General features: G+C 42.9%; 1 protein-coding gene across 45 annotated transcripts in view; it reads left to right on the top strand.

Moving 5' to 3' along the window:
- clasp2 (cytoplasmic linker associated protein 2) overlaps window positions 1-23,656 on the top strand; it is a 75,808-nt gene extending 52,152 nt beyond the window's left edge. For 12 of the 45 annotated variants that reach the window (XM_078175938.1, XM_078175936.1, XM_033636833.2 and 9 more), the window contains 21 exons: window positions 1,985-2,158; window positions 2,451-2,495; window positions 4,304-4,411; window positions 4,735-4,797; window positions 5,405-5,511; window positions 5,675-5,698; window positions 5,879-6,034; window positions 6,959-7,050; window positions 7,135-7,198; window positions 8,753-8,916; window positions 11,350-11,428; window positions 14,120-14,263; window positions 14,427-14,570; window positions 14,690-14,796; window positions 15,194-15,335; window positions 18,535-18,730; window positions 18,840-19,033; window positions 19,118-19,246; window positions 19,462-19,668; window positions 20,503-20,619; window positions 22,153-23,656. In XM_078175938.1, coding sequence (XP_078032064.1) covers window positions 1,985-2,158; window positions 2,451-2,495; window positions 4,304-4,411; window positions 4,735-4,797; window positions 5,405-5,511; window positions 5,675-5,698; window positions 5,879-6,034; window positions 6,959-7,050; window positions 7,135-7,198; window positions 8,753-8,916; window positions 11,350-11,428; window positions 14,120-14,263; window positions 14,427-14,570; window positions 14,690-14,796; window positions 15,194-15,335; window positions 18,535-18,730; window positions 18,840-19,033; window positions 19,118-19,246; window positions 19,462-19,668; window positions 20,503-20,619; window positions 22,153-22,230 — 2,534 coding nt within the window. In that variant the 3' untranslated portion in view covers window positions 22,231-23,656. Of the gene's footprint in view, window positions 1-490; window positions 518-1,984; window positions 2,159-2,450; window positions 2,496-4,303; window positions 4,412-4,734; window positions 4,798-5,404; window positions 5,512-5,674; window positions 5,699-5,878; window positions 6,035-6,958; window positions 7,051-7,134; window positions 7,199-7,917; window positions 7,978-8,287; window positions 8,291-8,752; window positions 8,917-11,349; window positions 11,429-14,119; window positions 14,264-14,426; window positions 14,571-14,689; window positions 14,797-15,193; window positions 15,336-18,534; window positions 18,731-18,839; window positions 19,034-19,117; window positions 19,247-19,461; window positions 19,669-20,502; window positions 20,620-22,152 lie in introns of all 45 variants that reach the window. The other 33 variants (XM_078175933.1, XM_078175932.1, XM_078175927.1 and 30 more) reach the window with 17 other exon arrangements.
- The last annotated feature ends 1,372 nt before the right edge of the window (window positions 23,657-25,028 follow it).

Below are 25,028 nucleotides of genomic sequence, written 5' to 3'. Positions count from 1 at the left end.
TCTCAGAACAACAGACTAACAGAAATGGAGGAAATGGCAGCTGACCAGAGGCTTAGAAAGATTTCTACATGCGTGTGTGTGTGTGTGTGTGTGTGAGTGATAGAGTGTGTGGATATTTTTGAGCATATTTACTTTGAGGCATTTTTTTTCCCTCATTGTGAACAGGCTTTGCTTGATACATATGCCAGCTGTCCCAACATGCACTGCTTTTCCCAGGCAACCATCTGCAGCTGGTTCAGTGTGTGTGTTTGTTTAAGCAACACATTTTCAACCCTTGTTTTCTCTTTAATAAATGGATTTATTTAATCAAAGTGCTTCAGCTTCGCCTCCATTCTTGATATGGAACACCAGGATGCGCTCCCATCGTACTCTGTGTCCTAACTCCCATGACGCTTTTTTTTTTTCTTTTTGCGCTAACACCCATAATTCATCTGGTTTAATCTGCTGTTCCTTCCCCCTCGCCTCTGCTTTCCCCCTCCTCCCAACTCAGGATCTCAGTCTGCTACCCCTGTCGGTGGTAAGATTACAACGCTACTTCTTTTTACCCGCTCTCTTTATCTTTACTGCCTTTCCTCTGTTGCCCTGACTTCCCCCTCCTTCACATGCACCCAGCAAGGTCACTTAAAGCTCCTCCCACTCTGGCTGAGGCATGCTGGGATTTGTAGGCACAGACTGTTAACATGGCTGTTTTATGATCATGCTAAACACACTGCTTTGGTAGCTCTGTCGTCCTGCACTCTTATGTGTGCCTGGATGTAGTAGTAAAGATTGAGAATATGTTTTTTTTGTTTTACCCTGTTACGAGGACAACAGACACCTTTCCCTACTGGAATATAGTTGTCCTAAAAATGTATTTTTAGATGCCAGGCAAATAATTCTGTAGTTTTGTTCCACTGCCTTTATAAATAGTTTATAAAAATGATGTCCTTGTAATACTCACACGCATCAGTCCACATTAGCTTTAAAACATAAGGAGATGAGGGAAGACAAGAACGCGGAGGTGACTGGAAATAAATAACAAATGTCTACAGAGGTCAAAGAGAGGGTCATGTCTTCTTTACATAATAAAAGAATGAAAACTAAATTAGCTACTGTATATCTTCAGAGTCAAGATAATAGAACAATCCCCATTTAGCTTTTACTGTTGTCATGTAGATGTATTTAGCTGTCACTAGGTGCTAGTACATAGACTGTTCATGTGTTGAATTTGTGTGTGTGAGTGGCTTTAATTGAGTTTTTGTGTGTCAGTGTGAGAGTGAGAGGGTCTGGTCTGTGTGCACATTTTCATTCATGTTGAAATCAGTTAAGGTCCAGCCTCATGTGTTGAGCCCTGGAGCTTGTTCCCCTTAAAAGTCTGTTCACACACTTCATATTCAGCACTGCAGAGCAGCTTCTCCTCAACTCTGTGTCTTCAGGTTGATAGTAATGTGAGTCATTGTAGAAGTAGATGCACTGTGGGCTTTGCATTTGGAGACAGGATGTCATGGGGAGGAGAAATTGAGACCTCTGTTATCAAGTGTTAGGTTTCCATCTTGGACGCAACTTTTTTTCTTGTGCCTTCAAAAAGATTATTTAGTATTTGTTAAATGTATGTATGTATGTTGAAATGTATGTTTATATAATTCTGACTAAGAGTTGTAAACACTTGTAAAATTTTCCTCTTGGTATGGTTTTCAACTCTCCTACCCCCAACAATCCTCTTTCCAATGACATCCAACACTGTAGAGTTTGCCCTTAAGTTCTGTCTGTTTTTGATATACAAACTGTATGTTACAACATTTACTAAAAAGTAAAGTAAGTGCCACTGAGTGAAGGACAGTAGCAACTGTCTTCCTCACTTGCCACCATTTTCTAAAAAGGCTTCTCAGATTAGAGGGGGATTGGTTAAATTTCTCTGTTAAATTCCACTCGTTGCCTGGGTAAAGCTCTGACTTTTCTTTCTCCCTGTCTTTGTATTTTCTCCTCTTTCTGCGTATCTCTGAAGCTGGCAGTCGGAGTGGCTCCCCCGGGCGTGTGCTGACAAGTACGGCCCTGAGCACCATGAGCTCAGGGGCCCACAGGGTGCTGGCCGGGTCCAGCGGGGAAGGACACAGACGCAGCCGCATCCCCCGCAGCCAGGGCTGTTCCAGAGACTCTTCCCCCACCCGCCTGTCTGTTGGTAAGTGAACAGTTACAGTTTCATGTTCATACACACAATCTTTTCTTTGGTTTTGGGTCTAAATTCATTCATCGCACCTGAACAATGAAAGGTCTTCCCTTTTTATATTTGTCTTCCTGCATCCATTTTTATAACAGTTGCTTAAAGGTTATATAACTGGTTGTTGCCTTTCGCTTTAGACACTAGCGCATAAAACTTTTTTGAATCATCCATGAACCCTTGGATCTCAACTTGTTTCCCCTCCTGCTCCCTGTCCTCTTTTCTTCCTACCCCTGGTGCTTCTGTCCTCTAGCGCCTTCCAGCATTAGTTCCATCTACAATGGAGCGAGCAGAGGAGGTAAGGCTCCGATCTCGAGCAGACCATCCCGCTATCCATCTCTTAACCTCAGTCTGTCATCATCTTAAAATCATCCCTCATCTCCATCCATCAGTACAAATCTCTCCCACTTTCCCAATCCCTCCATCAAGCTGTAGCTCGCCGCCTCATCCTCATAGACCCCGTCTCTCTAATCTGTCTGACTTTACGGCTGTGTTGTTGTGGTGATGGGTGCCCATGATCAGCAGATGTCTACGCATCATGACCTCCTCCCTCTCTTTACTAACCTGTTGTCAGTGGCTGGAGAACGAACCCTCTAGCAGGATCAGTGAAGCTTTACCAGGGCTTTGTAACCCTTTGATAGGCTGTGATTTACCCTGATTGGCTGCGTAGATGCTGAGGCTGATGAACAGAGCAATGAACGGTGAAGTTGATTGCGATGCTACTGGATGAAAAAGCGCACTTCCTCCCCCTGCCCATCCCTCGCTTAATTCATCTCAGATCACTTCCTTTTCTATTCTGTGTATCTGTGTGTGTGCCTAAGTGCATGTGATTATCAGACTGACTGTTTCATTTAAATGTGAGTCCAGCAGTCCTGTGCTTCTTTAGGGTGCATCTCATCAAGAGCTGAAACAATGGGTCAATAAGCAGAAAATTAATCTGCAACCATTTTGAAATTCGTTCAATCAATTTAGTCTTGTTATGCGGTCACGCTGGCGACTGCCGTGGAGACATGTTTTCAGGTTGTCCATCCGTACGCACGTCATCCATCCCTTTGTTGTCAACAGAATATCTCAAGAACGCCTTGAGGGAACTTTTTTTTTGCACCAACGTTCACTTGGACTGAACAATGAACTCATGAGAATTTGTTAAAGGTCAAGATCACTGTGACCTTCTCATTCTCGTTAACATGATATCTCAAGAACACCTTAAGGGATTTTTAAAAATTTGTCACAAACATCCAGTTGGACTGAAGAATAAACTGATTAGAATTTTGTGGTCAAAGGTCGGTTATCGCTGTTTGCCACAGGACAAAAATCTATGTGTGGCAGTAGCTGACGCCGATTTTTTTGGGGGCATAACTTTGCTTATATTTTTTTTAATTTATTATTTTTTCTGTTGCCTGTGTGTCCTTGTGAATCAGTCTGTATCCCCTCTCTAAATTTGGAGGTTTCCGTGGTCCGTGAACACAGCGCCCGGCGAACTCTTCATGAGCTAATTTTTTTCCTCAGCAACAGTTGGTGGAGTATAAGTTGCGAGGTGGATAATTGATCAGTCGATCTGATCCGAACTAATCAGACTGATGGATAAGAGGAGAAGCTGCTACAGAGGCAACTTTTTGACCCAGTGCAATGAACAGTTAAGTTTCACATTCACTGCGCCTTGTGTTCTTCTGCTCTGTCTGTGCCCAGAGTATACTCTAGGCTTCATACAGCGCTCCTAATGAACAGTCCAGCTCCAAAAATAGAAAATCAAAACATGGTGGCAGCATAAATAAATGAATGTGTGGGAAACCCTTAGTGTCATGTAAAAAAAAAGTGACTCAAATCTGTTGAGATGCTCCCTCTGAGCCAGTCGACCTGTGCTCATATTCTCTCCTGTTTCTGTCAGTTTGTCACTTTTGCCTGTTCTGTCTCACGTCTTTATCCACGTACTTCCCCTCTCTCTGTCCTTTGTCACTGCTCATGTTTGTTTTTCTTCTTTGTCTTCCCTTTGTCCTTTGTCTTCTTGATACTGTTTTTCCTCCCTCCGCTGCTCTTCCTTCCCCTTTCCCCCCTCCTCATCTCTCCCTCTGCTGCGGTGCCGTGTTGTAACCTGGGTGGCGTTAGCTCGGGGCAGTCGTATCCCTCGGCCCAGTATGAGTCAGGGCTGCAGCAGAGAGGCCAGCAGGGAAAGCAGCCGGGACACCAGCCCCGTACGCTCCTTCACACCCCTCGGTGAGTAGCAGTAGCAGACAGATACCCAGGAGGGATGACGAGTAAACTCTGAATGAGTACACATCAGAGGAGAAGAGAAACCTCCTCTCATAAAGTTAAATCAAACCAAAGAAACTCAGGCTTTTATTTTAATTCTGATAAAAATCTCAACACTTTAAAAAGTTGAGGGTAATTTAAAATAAAGATAAAAGCAATCACTTGCATGTTTTTCAGCCTCTCTTTCTACTGTCACACTGTTTTATCAGTGTGAGGGTTGTGTGTTCGTGTTGCGTGTGTGTGCGCGAGTGTTAAACTCTGTATGTGTGTTTTAATCTTGCTTGCAGCAACGCGGAGCTACTCTCGCTCCACCGGAGCTCTCCACACACCTGATGCTTTTGGGGCTGCAGGTGAAGGCTGAGTACATCTATTTCTCTGTACCTCACCCACCCACCCATGTCGCCTTAATTTGTGTTCGCTCACCCGTTTTTCTTTTGTTCTCTTTAGTGCCAAGCATCTCCTGTATTCTTTGTCAGCTTGTTTCTTTTCGTGTGCATCAGCCTCCGTTTTGTTTTTGTTTTTTTGTTTTTTCGTTCTGCTCCAGGATGTTGAACCTTCCAGTGGAATCGCATGTTTCCGCCCGTTCAGTTGCCAGTTGACAACCATTCTGCCAGTTTTACCATTTGTTTTCTTTATTCAGCTCTGCCCCTTTTTCTGCAAGGACACCAACATGTTCTTCTTTGTTGTCTGTCAATCATACTTTTCTCCCTCAGCAGCACCTGCAGTGTCACCTAACAAGTCATCCCATCAACTTACAGGGTTGGCTCATGGGAAATGAAGTGTGTGTGGGTTATGTGATGTTAGAGAATGGATGATGTGGAGAATGGTGATCATCAGAGGACATGAGAGACAGCCCGATTAGTAAGAGAAGGGGTTCGCAAATTTAGTTCTAACGTTTCTTTTCTGCTGTCCCTCTGTCCGTCCTTCCACTCTCTCTATCTGTCTGGTTCTATACAGGAACAGGTTTTGGCATCAGTCAGTCCAGTCGTCTCTCTTCTTCAGTGAGTGCCATGAGGGTCCTCAACACGGGCTCAGACGTCGAAGAGGCGCTCGCAGATGCACTGGTATGAAAACACGTGCAACACATACGCATAACAAGCACATAATAACTGATCACATTCCAGTAAGCTGTCATCACATGCAGCTCACACCTCCTGGAGTGTGTATGTGTGTGTGGTGTGTGTGTGTTCACTAACCCCTGGTTCTACCTCTGTTTAACGCTGTCAGCTGTTGGGAGACATGCGGTCCAAGGTCAGCTCCTTCTCTTGCCTCCTACATGTGTGTTATTTGTGTGTGTTTAGCTGTGTTTGTGCTCTATAAAGCAAGTGTGTGTGAATGCATGTTTTCTGCCTGTTGCCTGGTTTTACCCGGTCTTCAGTTTCAGTTTCAGTTTAATTTCATCTCCTTTGGATTCCTGTCCTCCACCTGCAGAAGAAGCCAGCACGGCGGCGGTATGAAAACTACGGCATGTACTCTGATGACGACGCTAACAGCGATGCTTCCAGCGCCTGTTCGGAGAGGTCCTACAGCTCTAGAAATGGAGGAGCTATTCCCACCTACATGAGACAGACAGAAGACGTAGCTGAGGTTGGTGGCAACAGCAGTGCAGCAGAAAACTCAGTAAAACAGTCTTCAGGCCAAGACACTTTTCTAAACTAGATACAATAACACCATTATTACAGCTGTCCAGGCTTTTCCCTCTGCTCAGGTTTATGTCTTGCCTCCCAGTTCAGATTTTAAAGGGGACCTATTATGCTTTTCCGTATTTTCGTCATATATACATTTATATGATTTAAGAGTGTGGCCAAAGTTTCACACAGTGAGGTAAATGTAAACTAAAGTAATGCCTGTGAGCATAAACGCCAGAATTCAGGCCACTCTGAATACTCTTGTTTTTAACAGTTTTTTCCACTTTCAAGACAAGCTGATGTCAGCTCATGACAGATTTCTTTATATGGTCATCTGCTCCAGGCACACTACTGCAAGTGTTTACATTACACACACTGCTTCATGTAGCTACATGCTAACATCAGGGAAGCAGGTCATCTTGGTTGCCGATGTTATTAATTTCTCCTTGATTTCAGATCATATATCTATGGCAGCACAGTGATACAGTGGTTAGTATTGTCACCTCACAGCAAGAGAGTTCCTGCTGCTAAACATGTTCTAGTAGAAACCTGAAATGAAACTATGAAACTTGAGCACAATAGGTCTCCTTTAAGGATTTACTGAATGACCATGTATCTGCAATGATCAGACTTTACGTTCATGTCCTTGGTGCAGAATTTTGGGGCCAAACTTACCGTCAAGTTTGTTTACGAGTCAGCGGAATTTGGATTGCAGTCGATTTTGATCACCACAACTTTGCATCGAGGCAATTAGTATAAGAATTTCATCTCAGTATTCAATTGAACATGTTACTTTATTATCAGGATCAGTTCATTGCTTCATTGTGCCTATACAGAAGTTTTAACAAGCCTTTTGTGTGACTGTATTTGTGTTTATTTCCAGGTGCTGAACCGTTGTGCCAGTGCCAACTGGTCAGAGAGGAAGGAGGGGCTGTTGGGCCTACAGGCGCTGCTCAAGAACCAACGCACCCTAAGGTCAGCCACAGAACATAGGGATGTGTTTTCAAAGGATAGATTAATTTTGATTTTCCTCTAATCGTGTTTCTTTCTGATCTGCAGTCGGGTAGAGTTGAAGAGGCTGTGTGAAATCTTCACCAGGATGTTTGCAGACCCTCACAGTAAGGTATGAGTGCATATAGTGCAAGTACTCACATGAAGATGCACAGCATTCATTTACAGTGTCATGCCAAATAGAGTCATTATTCACCCACTTTTATTTTATTTCAGTTTCAAATGTTTTGTTTATCCCCACCATCCTTCACTGTACCGGATTCTGCCAGAACAAACACACACACGTTTTAGCACTCACAGATGTTAAATTTAGTCTTTTGAATACATTTGGAGATAAAGATGGGATAAACAAGTCAAAATGTATTGGTAGATGTACACACACACACACACACACACGGATATTCACACTCAGACATAATCACAGGCATGCGGAGTGTGCGATGGACTGTTTTCTAACGGCATGCCACGCCTGAGTTTGCGTGTGACCTCACAACTCTCCGCCGTCCTGTGGGATTGCTCTGTCACTGTTCAGCAGCCAACGCGCCGGCTGTGCTCACTGCATCCACTGCCCCTCCCTCTCTTTCCCCCGCCTCCCTGCAATCTGCAGCAATGACACTGACCGCACACACTCTCAGACGCACTTAGATACACACACAAATATTTGGGCTGCCAGCTCTTCTCTCTGACTAACCAGCTGCGTTTCGACCTCTCTAACACTGCCACTTTTCTCTCGGCCTTCATTGAGTGCCCGTTGCCTCACACATGTCGTAAGGTGTGTGAGCCCCCTCCCTTTCCCCCTCATTTGACGTCTGACGATTTGATGAATTTCAGCGAGACTCCGGCAGGGTGTACGGCACGGCAGAATCCGGTATAAGCTCAGCCTCCTTCAAGGTACTGCATCTCACCATGGATCCCTCTCCTGCCTTCATCTATCCATCCCACAACATTCCCACTTCTTTCTCATCTCACTTATTTTCAGCATCTCTCTGTTTTCTTTTCAAGTGTGCACAAAACATCACTTCACATTTTTATTACTGTTGCTACTCTTTTTGACTTTATTTCCATTTTGCAAATGTTGTATTGAAAGTCAAGGTTTTAAGTGTACACACAAACAATGAGTTCATTCAGGTGTTCTTTGTCAGGATGCTAACAGATGTGTCTTTCTCTCCCCCATGCCACCCCACTCTGGAACTCTCTGTAGAGAGTAAGTTTGGCCAATCAGTGTTGTTTATTTACACATTGTGTTTGGATAAAAATTTCTGTCACTAACCTACCTCACACAAGGTCGCCTGTAACCACACTGTCCTGCTGAACACAACCATTGGCATGTAGAGACAGTGACCACACGGTCTGATTGGTGCTTGTTGATTAACTGTCTCATTGTGGTTGTCTTCTAATATTAATACTGTTATTTTTAATTTGGGTGATTTAACCGGTGATTGGGGTTGAAGGTGGGCTGCTCCAATGATGAGTGAATAACCACTAACTTCACAATGGGAACTAATGCTGCTCTCACATGATACCTCTTCAGCATAACCTTTCTGTATCCTGTAATTACAGTCTAAATGCAGAACGACTCATATGCATGCATGTGTGCATGAAGCATGGGAATTGTTGAGTGAGTGAGTCCCTGTATGACCCAAAGTGTGTGTGTGTGTGTGTTTAGGTGTTCAGCATGTTCCTGGAGACACTGGTAGATTTCATCGTGGTCCATAAGGAAGATCTGCAGGACTGGTTGTTCGTCCTGCTCACGCAGCTGCTGAAGAAGATGGGAGCCGACCTGCTGGGCTCTGTACAGGCCAAAGTTCAGAAAGCCCTGGATGTCACACGGTGAGTGTCAAACTGAAAAACAGACACAAGGGTATACAAGTTGTTGATAGTGTTGCTTTCGTCAACGAAAAGTATGACTAAATATCGTCGTCAACGAACCTTTATCACGTGACAAAGACGAGACGCAATGTAAATGGTGGTCATGTGACGATAACTATAATTAAATATATAATGCAATATTGTTGATGAATAAAAACAAGACTAAATGGTTTACAAAATAAAACCTCTGCTAAAATGTCTTCATTTTCGTTGACCGAGACGAGACAAAATAACGTTATAATGTTTAGTCGCGTTATTATTATTATTTTGCAGTATTTCTGTTTCCTAGGCTGTGCGTCGCACTGCGCAGGCGTATTACAGCCGTGACGATATACTGTACAACATCACTCACTCTCATGTGATATTGCTTTTATACAACAGTTCAACAACAGCTGAAACAGCAATGCTGAGTAAGGAAATGTTAACAAAAGGTAGTGAAATAAAAGTATGTTATGTAGCTCCACGATCCCCCAGTCTGTTGCCAGGTAACGCGGCACACACACCAGAAACTCAAAAGCTTTTTTGTATTTACATTGATATGCAACTGTGTAACTTCGTCCAGTTCGACTGATGAAACATTGGCAAACCTGGATGTTGGCACGGCCGGATTCAGCTTCCACTCTCCCTCATCCTCATCAGTACCTCATCAGATGATCATTGATAATTCCTGACTGTTATCGCTTAATTTTTGCTCCTCTCCAGTTTGTCGAGGTCGGCTGATGTTACACAAACACACCTGGAGGTCTGCACAGAAGAGTCCTGGCTTTCCATTTCCTCGTCCTCTCCTGACGACCACTCATAATTTAATTCAAATGGAATTTTGGGGAAAATATCCATCTTCTTGGTGTAACGCTAGTGTCAGTTTGTGTCAATGTAGCGAGTGTGACAGTTGGTTAATTAACGGCTGTATTTATATTTATTACACGGCGCTATTAAATGCTGTATTCTGATTGGTCAGTCGCGGCATTCAGAGGTCTGATATTACTGTGTAGTGACCGTTGCTATGTAGCCCAGCGTTGCTAGGGACGCTGCCCTGACAAGGAGATTCAGCCGTTGCCGGCAGGGCAGGGTGCGCGTCGTGGTTCTATTCCCCTGTCGGAAGTTATTTTCCCAGTATTCACCGGCTCATTATACATTATCCCTTACTTATAACACCTGTGAGCGGAGTGATTTTACTGTTACAAGTCCCAGTGATGTTATACTCTATATCAGCACTCACAGAATGCCTCTCGTCCAATCAAATTCCTCGGTCGGAACTAACTGTTGTATAAATAAATATATATTTAGCTCTAACTAGGAGCTAAGTTAGAAAAGAAAATTTTGGTTTGGTTATACTATATTAGGTACTTATACTATATTGACTGGGTATAATAGAATTGCATTACTAAAAAGAGACTAAAATACAATTTTCATTGACTAAAACTAGACTAAAATGTCATCAGTTTTCGTCGACTAAAACAAGATGAAAATAGTCATAGATTATTCTGACTAAAATAAGACTAAAATGCTCAGACTTTTAGTTGACTGAAACTTGACTAGACAAAAAAGAGTATGAACGTGACTAAAACTAATAAAAACTAAAATGACAGTTTAACACAAAGACTAAAACTAAAATTAAAACAGGCCGCCAAAAACAACACTAGTTGTTGACACATAAGTTTAAAGGGGACTTATTATGCTCATTTTCATTTGGGGTTTCTATGAGAACATGTTTACATGCTTTAATCTTAAAAAAAAACCCCAAACTTTATTTTCCCATAATATCCGCGCCAGAACACTTTTAATCACTCTCTGTTTGGGGCACTCCGCTGTAGCATTCGTCTCTTTAAGACCCCCTCCTTAAAAAGCCCACTCTGCTCCAATTGGTCAGCATTTCGGGTCTTCCACATTTCAGGGTCTTGCACCATCATTAAAGGCGTGGGAATGACTGTAACATTGAATAGCGCTTTCTATCGTAAAAAGTGACCAATACAATTTTTGCTTACAGGGATTACTTTTACATACATTTACCTCATTATTTGAAACTAGCCAAGTATATAGTTGAATTATATTTGAGCATGGGGGTTCACGTCTAACCTTTGACAATAGTATGTGTATCAAAACAATTTAAGCTCAGAGGTCCATTTATAAGCTTTACAGTCACATCCTAAGAAGACCATGAGGTGTGTTTGAAAGCTCCATAAAGTTAATCTCCCCTTAGGATCAATGCTGCCTCCTCTGTCTTGTGTTTTTAAACATCCACAGAGAGAGAAAGGATAATTACACAAATTGATCTTTATCTCTGGCTTTTGTAGTAACACAGTAATGAATCTTAATCTTTTAAGTCAGCTGGCCAAGATCTTTTTGTTTCTGTGCGCTGGAAGCTTAATGTGGATTCTTTTTTTCTCTTGACAGAGAGTCTTTCCCCAATGATCTCCAGTTCACTATTCTCATGAGGTTCACTGTGGACCAGACACAGACGCCCAACCTCAAGGTAAACAACACCTTCATTTTGAATGTGTGTGTGTATGTGTGTTTGTTTGTCTCTATATGAGAATGAGAGTTGAGCCTGTGCAAGGGAGGGTCAGAAGGGAAGGATGGACATAAGGCTGGAAACTCAGGGACTGTGTAACCATGGTAACTGCTGTACTGATATGACCTCATGCCTGCCCAAACCCCCACAAAACCCTGTATCCTGGGCTGTGATTGGATGGCGATTGATCTAGCCTCTCCACTGGCTTTTTGCTCGGCTATGGTGTGGACACTCCCTACCTCCTCTCACTCCTTATCCATCCTCTCGTACTTTCTTCCTCACTAACCTGCCTTACCTTCATTCCTCAGTCCTAGCCCCCTTACCCCTTTATCTCTCTGTTGCTCCGCCCCCTCCCACCCGCTCCTGCCCGATATTTCACCCCATTTTCACAACTTTATCATTCCTTATCAGTCTTTCTCTCCCTCTGCCTTCCAACTAGGCTTGGGCAATGAAAGATTTCATCAGCATTACAATTTCACCCCTTCACCAAAATGTAAATTTCCTCAAGACTGATCTCGCTCTTCATTTGACTTGCTGCTGTTTCAGCCCCTCTGTCATGAAGAGGTAGACTGCTGTTGCCTTTACTTATTGCTCTCAACTGTTGTTTTTGTAGTCCCAAATTTTATGCAGTAAAGTGGCCACTTAAAGTACTGCCGTGGAGCGTGGACCCACTCTGTGACCTGAAAAAACTCTCAATACTTAAAAAAACAATGACTACATTGCCATGCACACTAATATACCACAGTTATACTGGATATGACAATATTCTGAATTTGATAAGGGTCAGGTTTTAGGTGCATTCTTTGGACATGTGTACAGCATGTTCAGAATATGTGTCTCAACTGGGTTTTTTTTTTTTTTTGTTTGTTTGTTTGTTTGTTTTTTACACAAACCAACTTGTCAACTGTTTGCGAGGCTGCCCCAAAAGAAAAGCCCACATCACTGGTTGAAAGTAGAAACACACCTACTTTTAAACATTATCAAAGACTTGGATATCAACAGGTTTTTGGACTTGCACAAATATCACAATGTAGACCTTTTTAAGAATGTGGTTAAAAGGAATAAAAGAGGGAGGCTGTGTTTGTATGATCGAACAAACCCGAGACTGGAGGAAATTTTGAAAAAAATTCTTTTTTGATGCAAAGAAGCAAAATGGCACAAGGGGCTCCAGCTGTTGGACTTTTCCATATTTTGATGTGATAAACGCAGTGTTTGGGCACTTTAATCGGAGTATGCACAACAGCATGTATTAGTGGAAGATTCATTTTCATCAGCCTTGTAAAACAGTTAGTACTAATATTGTCTTTTTCAGTATAAGAGCAAAAACCAGAATATTTTGTGCATGTAAACATGTCGTTCTCAGACTCTGTCAGCTCAGAGCGAGACCTTACAGCTCACACCACAGGCAAGGGGAGAGCAATATGAGACTATAAACTGTGAGACAGCAGAAATATGTTTGAGGATAATGTTACAAATCAGTGTGGCGTGATGAAATACTTCTTACTTCATGTAAATAACCTGACTGAATCTGGTTATTTTATCCAGTAACAGTTTCTCAATTAAAACATTACATCATAAAAATACAAATAGCAACTTAAAGAGGCGACTTTCAAGATCAACTCATGCACTTTTCTGCAATACTCATAAGTGTGTAGACGTTACAGGGATGTTAATACAATGTTGCGCATTTCAAAAGCGTGACAGCCATTACCCATCTCAAACTTTCGCATGACGCTTCATAAATCACTCGTTTCTGTTGGTTAACCAGACATCAGCTCTTTGCTGCCATCATGTGGCCGAACGGTTAAATTGTGTTTTGCCAGATAATTAGAATAATATCATAAAACTTTTAATATCGCCCAAGCCTACTTTTCAATCCTTTTACTCTTCTTAAACTCTCTGCACCCTCCCTTCCTTGCCCCTCCCTCCGCCTCCTTTTCCTCTCTTGTCTCCCCCTGCCCTCCCCTGTCCCCGTCTCCCTTTCTCCCTCCGTTGATTGACGCGGTGCTTCTCCTCTTTCTCTCTGAAGCCTGTGCGGAGCTCGTGTTGCGGGCGAGGGCGAGGCAGGGGAGGGTCCGGGGTAAAATTGTTCCCCCCCAGAGCGCGGCGCCACGCCTGCTCTCTAGACGAGCAGGCCGCAGCCTGGAGCCAGTCCTCCCAGGTCAGTGCGCTCCGGGGGGAGCAATTATATGGCGCGCACGGTGCTGCTAAGTGATTTGGAGGAAGTTTCTGGTCCTTGAGGTGCATATGGAGAGAGATAGGAAACAATCAGGGCAGGAGTCAGTTGTTGTGGCGTTTCGGAGCCTGCGAGAATGTGTGCATTTATTGGTTCCTTTGTTTTGTCATTTGTCATCGCTTTCCTTTTTTTGAATTGATTTGTTTTCCCACACGATAAAGCATGACCATGAATGCACTGTGATCTTCTCTCACTGATTCATCAGATCATTTGATTTTCAGACCTGCAAGAGATGCACAATCTGCTGTGGGTGTACATGTTAACTGTGAACGTTGGTGGTCACTTCATGTGTGTGTGTTTGTAGTTTTGTTATTACTGTGTTTGTGTTTTTGCAGGTGAATGTTGGCCATGCAGTCTCTTTGTGTTATCAGATAACTCTCTAATGATTTGTATAAATGTGTGATTTTGTGTCGCAGGTGAAGGTGGCCATTCTGAAGTATATCGAGACGCTGACGTTACAGATGGAAGCTCCAGACTTTGTGAACTCTAGTGAGACTCGGCTGGCCGTCTCCCGCATCATCACCTGGACAACTGAACCCAAAAGCTCTGACGTCAGAAAGGTGCGAACACACAAACCTCCACCAGCACAAATTATCATTCCCACAGTTAATTCGCATTTTTGGAAAAAAATTTCCACCTTCTTTGATTTACTGATGGGCACAAACACTGGTAAAGACAGAAGAGAGTCTTTCTAATTGAGAGGGGTGTATTTTTGTGTCACAGGCAGCCCAGTCGGTGTTGATCTCGCTGTTCCAGCTCAACACTCCAGAGTTCACCATGCTACTGGCAGCTCTGCCCAAAACCTTCCAGGATGGAGCCACCAAACTGCTTCAAAACCATCTGAAGAACACTGGCAACGCTGCACAGGTAACAAAGAGAGTGTTTCAGACACAAATGTTAAGCAGCAGCTGTGAATCATTGAATCATCACACTGTAACATTAATGGTGTACTTCTTCATAGCTAAACTTGTGTGTCACACCCACAGGCACCAATGGGCAGCCCTCTGACACGCCACACCCCCCGATCTCCAGCCAGCTGGTCCAGCCCGGTTACTTCCCCCACCAACACCTCCCAGAACACCCCCTCACCAAGGTAACACACGCACACACTCATGGCAAATACATCTAATAATTATTGACATATTTGCAGTGAACACAGGACAACATCTGCACTGCATTTTCGCCTGTTTTCCAACGTGACTTCTGCGACTCCTTGTCACCTCAGCCACAACTTCTGTCCATCTCGGTTCAAGCAGCGCTTGAGCATCATTTCAAATTAGTCAGCACCAAGTTTAAAAGAGAGACTGAATAAATAAAGCAGTTCATTGAATTGATTTTTAACCTATTTGTTACCTTTATCCCAATCAAGATTTATTCTACATGTGCGGTAGAAAAACATGTAATACCATATGAAATATACAAATCATAGCGGGACAGTTTCAGTTTCAACTGTAATCAAGCAGCCCCTTTTTTCTCTTGTTTGTGTGCAGTGCATTTGACTACGACACAGAGAACATGAACTCGGAGGACATCTACAGCTCGCTGAAAGGTGTCACTGAGGCGATCCAGAACTTCAGCGTCCGCAGCCAAGAGGACATGAATGAGCCAGTCCACCGGCGGGAGGGAGACGAGGTCAGTAGAGCAGAAGGAGGGATGTAATATGTGTTTATGTGTCAAGGCTGGTATGGAACAATTTGAGCTGTATTGTTGCTTCTGTTAAACATTCTTGTGATGGAAATGAGATTTTTACTCAGGCGTGATGACCTGATTTTAAATGAGAACAAGAGTGAAATATTTACAGATGTTTGTGTGATGATAGCAGCCAAGATCTGCCAGCAGCGTGGTGTTGAAGTTGAGTCGGCCTAACAATGACCAAGCTGCCAACTTGTAAGAATTCCTTCATGAAACAGTTGTTGTAGTCAGACAATATTATTTGAGGAGAGTTAAGCAAAACACCACCACACATAAAAAGAGTAGAGGTGTCGGGGAGAGTGGTAGGTAAAGAGAAATTAGATTGAATGCATTTTAATGTTCAGTCTGTTCTTAGTTTTAATAAGAAATATAATTAACTTTGATTCCCTGTTGTGGGCAATAGAGCTGCAATCAATAATCGATTAGTTGTCAACTTATACATTATTCACCAAGTAATTTTATAATTAATCAATCATTTTGAGTAATATTCTTAATAAAAAACAAATTCAAATTTCTCTGATTCCAGCTTCTCCAATGTGAATATTTTCTGGTTTCTTTACTCCTCTCTCACGGTAAACTGAATATCCTTGTGTTGTGAACAAAACAAGACATATGAGGACATCATCTAGGGCTTGGGAAACATAGGTGGACATTTTATACCATTTTCTGGCATTTTATAGACCAAAGAACTAATCTATTTATCGAGAAAATATTCAACAGTTTAATTAACAATCAGAGTAATCGTAAGTTGCAGCACGAATGGACAACACTTCATGTAGTGTCGTGCGACAGGTGGCATTGTGCCTGTGACTGATAAACTGGCTAAACATATATTTGATACATCAGTAAATTATTGAATTGTTTTGAAAATTTTGTTAAAAACTGCTGTCAGAATGATGCCATCATGGGCATAATACCAAAACTATTCATCAATACCTTACTTTGAGAAAAATAAACATGATATTTTGTAAAGTTGGGGGGCTCTAAATCTATTTTTTGATTGGCTAACATTAAAGACACCTCCCAAACAACAGTGCTAATACTGTCTTGACCCAGGACCTGTGCCACAGTGGTATAAGTCATGATTTAAATCAGAAAATATCATATCAAAAAACGTGAACACGATCTGATAAAGAATTTGATTCTAACTTTTGATGCATGACAGTTTTTGCTGCTCGAAGCTACAGACATGTTTCACTTGCTACTTGGTTTTGATCCCAAGTCTTGTTTAGCCTTACAGCATGTTTTCCAAAACACGTAAAGGTCTGCACACATAGATGGCTACATTAACTGCATATGACCCTGATATCTGATCTGGTCGTCCATTCCCCCCGCAGCGTGGGAACTGATGCTCATACATTACGTGTTAATAGGACTGATGACTGAGGGCTTAATCCTTTGTGGCCGCAGATAAAGTCATGTTTATTGTGTATGATCCCGGTTGCTGAAAGTCACACAGAGAGGATTCTCTCAACAGGAACCTCCTTGTAATATTTTCACTAGTGCTTATCTTTATACTCTGCTCGTTGAGTCCAAATTTATGACTCAAGACATCACGCCAGGTCTTTTTGCAGTCCCTCCCAACAACCCCGGCACTTTTTAAGGGCACGATCACGATGTACTCAAGTACAGAGGTGTGACCTCCTGACATTTTCTCCGTGACATGCATCTGAAATCCGATCGGCCCACATGTCATCACCCTGCCAATCACAGCAAACCTGACTCATCAAACCACTCAGATAGTGGCATTTAGTGGTTTGAGTGTAAATATATACACAGAAAGAAGAGCGCCTTGAAACTGTTTACCCTACTTCACTTCTCATCTGGTGGCTCCATAATGTGTCAGCCTTCTCAAGTCCCAACACTGAGTTGTTTTTAACACATCTAGAGAAGGACATGTTATCAAGGAAATGTCACCCCAATGTTCCTGGTTATGTAACTTGAAGTGATCCAGATGAATAAATCTGAAACTTAGAGTGTTTCCGTTGTTTTGACCAGTATCTGCCCAGCTGTTTAGGATGCTTTTTTCACCTAACCTGTTCTGTGCATGTCAGAAGAAGTCTGGTGTGTTTGCTCTGGTTTATTTATTCTGGTGTGAAAGCTGTCATTTCACCTCTGCTGCGGACTAAACAACTCGACTGGGACTGTCTGAAAAGCTGGTTCATGTTCTGGTTCAGTTTGGTCGTGATGTGAAAGCAAATCAGACCAGCTACAGGATTTTATGATACTCAAGATACTAATCTCCCCAGCAATCTATATAAATACACACGATAACATTGTTGTGTGTGTACGTCAGCAAGTGAGTGCAGGGTTTGTGTGTTGTAGCAGCAAACAGAGCAGTACGGAGAGGAAGGAGGAGTGTGTGTTTGGATACCAGTGGACAAAACCTTTGTTTTCTTATCAAAACAATGTGGCAGACATTTAATTCATTCATCTCTCCCTCATCCTCCTTCTGATCTAACACTAAGGGAGGTGTGTGGAGCCAGCAGTTTGCTGTACTGTAGCTCGGTATTGCACTAAATTCTGAGCCCGCCCACTTTTTAGCAGCCTAATCAAATGCGAAGGATTCAATTTAAATCCCTTTTATAGCTGGAGACCACTCAATTATTTTGTTTTACTGGGAAATACATCACGGTACAGAAGCTAAAGATGCTCTAACTTCTGTTTCCTGGGATTTTAATACACCAGAAAGGAGATTAAATGATATGCTGTGATGTTGTCGAGTCAATTTTATTTGTATAGCCCAAAATCACAAACAATGAATTTGTCTCTGTCTTGATAAAACACCTCTTTTTTGTCCTGTTATATTATTTTTGACAGATGAGTTGAAGTCTTGACTGATGTGTTCATAATCAAACATCTTTTCTGTCTGTATGACAACCAAGAGAATGAACACAAGGTGCAGCATGACTTGTTGTCAATCAAATGAAAAAAGCTCGTGCTGATAATGCAGAATGACAGTCATGGGTGAATGCGTTACCTCTCAGTCCATGTGATCCCTCTTGGTTTGGTTAGAAATTAAAGGCAACAGTGTTATCTCTCTTTTTTAAATTAGTCTGGACCAAATGAGACATGTTTCAGGGGTGAACGTGACCAGAAAGTTGGAGCCTCTTTAACAGTTATTATTGCATCTCTGCAGGGGGACAGCGGGACAGATGGCAGAGTGTCAGACTTTGTGGACGGAGGCCGCATGGCTCTGGACAACAAGACATCCCTCCTCAACACCCCTCTGCTTTCCTCCAGCCCCCGAGGGGCCCGCGAGCACTTATCAGACTCTCCCTTCAAACACAGCCGCAAAGACACCAGCCTGGACGACTCGGAGCTTCTCACAGATGGTACACAGACACACTCTGACAGAAACACACAGACACACTGCACCACACAAAACAAATCATAGGATAATTGCCCCACGTTTTGTTTTTCTTGTCTGTTGTCTTTTAACAGACAGCAACCTGGACCAATCGGAGCTGGTGGCCGAGCTGCTGAAAGAGTTGTCAAATCACAACGAGCGCATCGAGGAGAGGAAGGCGGCGCTCTGCGAACTGCTGAAGCTGATTCGTGAGAACACCCTGCAGGTGTGGGACGAACATTTTAAGACCATCCTGCTGCTTCTGCTGGAAACGATGGGTGACAGAGAGGTACATGCACTCCATTTACTTCTGTAAATAGGCCACGCCAAAGTCCTTTCCTTAAAATGTCTAAAATCTTTTTGATTCTTTCAGCACGTGATCCGAACGCTGGCTCTGCGGGTGCTGAGGGAGATTCTCTGCAAGCAGCCCTGGAGGTTCAAAAACTACGCAGAGCTCACCATCATGAAGGCCCTGGAGGCTCACAAAGACCCCCACAAGGAGGTACGCGCACTCAAACACAAACATTAGCTCACTTAAAGGGATAGTTAGGATTTTTTGAAGTGAGGTTTTATAAGGTACTGTGTGCTAGGTACCCCAACAGAGGGGGGACCAAAAATGGGGACTCATCTCAAATGAATATATGAAATTAACTAAGTTTACAGGTTTTTTTTGGTTTACAGCATCAGTACTGATGATGTTTGTGTGTGTTCCTGCAGGTGGTACGAGCAGCAGAGGAGACGGCAGCTATGTTGGCGTTGTCCATCAGTCCAGACCAGTGCATCAAAGTGTTGTGTCCCATAATCCAGTCAGCTGACTACCCCATCAACCTGGCTGCCATCAAGATGCAGACCAAAGTAGTGGAGAGGGTTCCTCGTGAAGGTCTGATGAGCCTGCTGCCTGAGATAGTGCCAGGACTCATTCAGGTGACACAGAAAGATCAACACAAATGATACAGAATTATCACTAGTGTAATATTGGGTGTGTTGTTCAGTAAAAGCAAGAGGAGTTGTTTTTATCTACTGCTGTGGAGTGTTACTGTTACTATAGATCTTTGTTTCTCAGTTTCCATGGGAACACATCGGGTCTGACTAATAACTGGAAAATAATCAGTCATGTCAGTAAACTCCCAGATAATGAAACATGGTTTACTACTCAAGTAAGTAGGCGACCCTTAGTAACAACCTAGCAACAGCGACAATTCCTAGTACCTGTCTGAGTCAGCCAACTAACTTGAGCTAACGTAAATGCTTTGTAGAGATGGTGAGATTTCCTAAACTGAATAAATACCACATACAAGAACACAAAACTGCCTGTTTGTGTAACTTGTAACTCCGATATCTGATGGAAAAAAAGACTCACCAGCACAGCTGATGTTATCCAAACATTTCCAAAAACAGTTAACAGAGCGCTGTCAAGTCCAGAATTCAAAATAAAAAGATGTATTACTTTCAAAAATTTCACAACATATTTTTATGTAACGAGATATTCTGCCTCAGTCTGTAATTGTTGGCGTTTAGCCTTTTAAAAACATTTTTACATGCTGATTTGATCACGTTCTAAATGTCTGATTGACCAATCAGATCGCATGGTCTGATCTAATTGTCATATATTTTGTTATTTATTTCATAAAGTGTGTAAAACTAATCTCCTGTATTTCCTGTGCTCACACACCATTCACACATGAATACTTTCTCTGACTCCTTTGTTCTGACAAACACGTCCTGCAGGTTTGTAACGTGTCCCATCTGGTTCAACAGGGTTACGACAACTCTGAAAGCAGTGTAAGGAAAGCCTGTGTGTTCTGCTTGGTGGCCATTTACGCAGTGATCGGGGAGGACCTCAAACCGCACCTCAGCCAGCTCTCTAGCAGCAAGGTAACCTGAACTATCAGCACTTGAAACGTGGAATCGGCAGCACAAGCCAGTTGTAAATGTGAAGTTTCTCATCCGTGATATTAGTGTTGTCATGATACTGGAATTTCTAACTTCAATAACAGGTTGAAATATGGCATCTTTAGATTTTTTAACATGTTTTGAACACAAAAAATGAGCACAAACACCTTCTTCATGTTCCTGTGGAAGACCAGTGTGGTGTTTTTGTTGTATTTTTATGCATTATCATAGCAGTGTTTTACTTTCATCTGTTCTTCATAATGTAATAATCCTTGTTGAAATTTAATATTTGAAAATGCCAAATCCAGTACCACCTTCTTTGTAGGATTGGTAATGTTGGAAATATTTGAATTTAGAGTTGACTTACTCTTGGAGAATCCATCTACTCCCTTAGTTCTGATTTATAAAGTTTATTACAGTGTGTGATGGGCATATGTAAGAAAGCAAAGAAAATTGCTGACAGATCAAGATCAAAGTACGCATAAGTATGTGGGTTGTATGCATTTGGATATGCAGATGAATATAGATTGTCTTTATGGATACACTCATGGCAGTGAGGAGGAGGACTGGGAGTTTTTCTGAGGACTGAATCGTGGCCCACAGTCATTGTGGCTCTTTAATTTTTCCGTCCATATGCTCATGTTTGTATACATATAAAACTGGAAAAGGGTTCTGTTGACTTCACACCGTGACCTCCAGCACACACTGGGGCGGTTTGCAGCCGAGTGTGAAGCGGTCGGGACAAGAGTCAACACCACCAAGTCTGAGGCTGTGGTCCTCTGCCAGAAAACAGTGGATTGCTCCCTCTGGGTTGGGAGAGCGTTACTGCCCCAAGCAAAGAAGTTCAAGTATCTGGGGGGTAAAATGGAGCATGAGATGGACAGTCAGTTTGGCACAACATCAGCAGTGATTCGGGCATTGCACCGGATTGTCATGGTGAAGAGCGAACTGAGCCAGAAGGCAAAGCTCTTGATTTACCAGTCCATCTCTGTTCTAACCCTCACCTGTTGTCATGAGCCTTGGATTAAGAAACAAGCATCCCCAAAGAGTTTCCTCTGTTAGGTGGCTAGCTTTAGAGATAGGGTGAGGAGCTTGGAGTAAAGCTGCTGTACCTTTCAGGATCAGGATACCTACTGGGCGCCTCCCATTATAGGTTCTCAGGGCATGTCCAACTGGTAGGCGACCCAGGGATACACCCAGAACACACTGGAGGGATTATGTAACTCATCTGGGCTGGGAATGCCTCAGGATCCACCAGGAGGAGCTGGAAAGTGTTGCTGGGGAGAGGGACGTCTGGAGTATCTTGCACAGCCTGCCCCCGTGAGCTGCACAGGATAAGCAGATGAAAATGGATGATCTTGTGTAAAAAATATCGAAAGGATTCTCCACACTTTAAATTATTGCCAAATAAGAATAATAGAAAAGGTTTTACCTCAGTGATACAGCTTGTATGACTTCCTTGCAACCTCTACAGACACACATTTACACATCTACCCTCTGTTTTTCTTTCTGCAGCTGAAGCTGTTGAATCTGTACATCAAGCGTGCCCAGTCTGGCTCCAGTGGCAATGAACCCCCGTCTGAGGGCCTATAGGAGACACAGCGCCCTCCCACAGGGCAACCACAGAACTGCAACTCTGCCCACCAAACATACAACATCAGCTCATGAGCTCACACCCACACAGGCCGAGAACAAAACACACACCCTAACACTCTGTCACAGGAGCAAACTGCTTACATACACACGTACGCTTGCACTCTGGCCAGCAAAGTAACACACACACAGGTACACACAGTCCTCAAACATTTCCTACAAGATGGGAGTTGTGCAGAAGAGAGGAGTGTCGTAGTTCTCCTGACCATCGCTGAGGATCCCCCCCGATCTCAGACTGAACTGAACCCTTAAACACGTACAGATAACACACATCCAGTCACACCCAGGTTTGTCACTAATCAAAGATGAAGATATGAAATCTCCGTCCTCTATCCCGAACACTACAGCATCCCCTCTGAATAACATCTTGATGTCAACAGGAAGTGGTGCGCCTGCATGGTTCTCATTTTTAAGGGGGAAAGGTTCATGGAACAGGGCTGAGACGAACGAATGGTGCCGTCTTGTGTCTTTCTCGAACAGTGAGTAACTGGGGCCAGGTAGACAGGAATGTAAATTTACATTGTGTCATAGTTTGGATTTATTTCACGCAATGAGGTTTTACTGCAGCGGTTTTTAACGTCTCTCTCTCTGTCACACATAAACACTTTCTCTCTGTCAGAAAGGTGCTGATTAGCCTAAAAGGTACGACCGACCAACCGTGCACAGCACTAACACGAGTCACAGCGGATACAGTACATAGGCAGAGTCCAAAGTATAGGAGGTGTTATGTGCTTGGCTATGCATGAGACTAAATTTTAAAAAGAAGTTTGTATCGGAGTCCAGAATATTGTGACTGGGGTTTTAAATTAATGTGAACAATGTCCACCCCTTTCAGAAAAATTCACAGCGTCCTCCATTTCTCCCGGCTCATCTTGGATCAGTCCATTTCTGGGCAACATGGGCAGGAGGATGGTGCGTGCTGCTTACCACATGAAGTATGACAGGACATGGCTTATTATCACATAGTGGATATGTATCTATATATGATATTAAAATGGAATATCCAATAACAGTGTCATTTACGAGAGTTCCCCGGGGGGGGGTGCGCATGTGTGCCCATCCTTGTTTTTATTTTCTCTCTGTTGCGCTAGCCGTAGTGTCTCTCTCTCTCTTGGTCTCTCGGTCTCTCGGTCTCTCTCTCTCTCTCTCTCTCACACTTATTTTTTCTCTGCTGAGAAATTTGTAGAAATGTATTATTTACAGCTCTGAAAAAAAAAATCGTCATGTCACCCGATTCTCTTCTCTTCATCGTGTCTTTCTTTCCTTCCTCTTCTTGTAACATTCTAGTTTTCACTGTTGTGTTTCCTCCGTGCATTTACAAAGCTGTGCTTACATTATAATAAAGAACTTGTACAGGTCATGATAAGCCCCGCCTCCTTTGGTTTGTGCAGTGGGAATGAGGGAAGGGGTATATTGAACATCTTTACTGGTTGTAGTATTGCCCAGTATATTCAACACTGAAGATGATTGCGGTCATTTTGGTTGTGAACTGGTTCAGCTATAAACCAACTCCAGTACGTCTTCTAAAGACCCTCTGTGTCCAGCTGTACCTTCAACCAAGAGATCCTGAGGATTGCAACCAGCTAAAACTCCTCCCATGTGCAAAGCTTGATCTCAGGTTATAATTACTCCATTGTTCGTTGTTAGGAGGTTTTTACTGGAGCCGAATCATCCTCTGAGGTCTCTTCCTCTCTACAACAAACGTTACAAATGAGTGTTTCTCTGATGCTTTATAGCTTGTCTAACCCAGCGCCTGCTAATGTGTGCTCACCTTTATTCTCTGATAAGATCCAGATGTTCAGGAGGTTTTTATCTGAAGCCGAATCATCCGCGGAAGTCTCCCCCTCTCTAAAACAAACATACCAGAGGCCTATACTCTGAAGCCAGTTCAGCATACCCAGGATATCTTCTTGTTATCTGGTTTGACTAACCCTAACATTGGCCGTCTGGATAACTGGCACTACAAAGCTGCGTTCATGGGAAATGGGTGGGGTTGTTAATTACAAGTGACATCATTACAACCATGAATGAAGGAGACTGCTTCATATGAAATGAAACAGTACTGGAACTGTCTGCGACTACAACTCAACTCAACTCAACTCAAACTTTATTTATAAAGCACATTTAAAACAACCAAGGTTGACCAAAGTGCTGAACAGGTCAATAGAAATAAACAAGCAAATACAATGAGGTACCCAATAGTACACCACAATAATAACCATAAGATACAATACAATAAAATAAAATACAAGAGTTATAAAATAAGATCAAAATAAGATAAAATGTTTGGGTGTCCAGCTCAACCTGAGTTAAAAGCCTGAGAGAAGAAGTGGGTTTTAAGAAAAGACTTAAAAACCTCTAGGGTCTGGGCAGACCTAATGTGCAGGGGCAGGCTATTCCAGAGCCTAGGGGCAGCCGCCCCAAAGGCTCTGTCACCTCTGGTCTTCAGCCTAGTCCTAGGAGTAGCCAGTAATAGCTGACTGGCTGATCTCAGGGCTCTGGAGGGAGCATGAAAGTGCAGGAGTTCGGTTAAATAAGGGGGTGCCAGCCCATTTAGGGCTTTAAAAACAATCAATAAAATCTTAAAATCAATTCTAAAACGCACTGGAAGCCAGTGGAGCGAGGCCAAGATTGGTGTGATGTGTTCGTGTTTACGCTTTCCAGTGAGGAGGCGGGCTGCTGCGTTCTGGACAAGCTGTAGACAGTGTAGCAGTGACTGGTCAATACCGACATAAAGC

The sequence above is a fragment of the Epinephelus lanceolatus genome, chromosome 16 (genome assembly GCF_041903045.1).
Source record: "Epinephelus lanceolatus isolate andai-2023 chromosome 16, ASM4190304v1, whole genome shotgun sequence".
Classification (NCBI taxonomy): domain Eukaryota; kingdom Metazoa; phylum Chordata; class Actinopteri; order Perciformes; family Serranidae; genus Epinephelus; species Epinephelus lanceolatus.
This window is presented reverse-complemented; position numbering and strand designations above follow the sequence as displayed.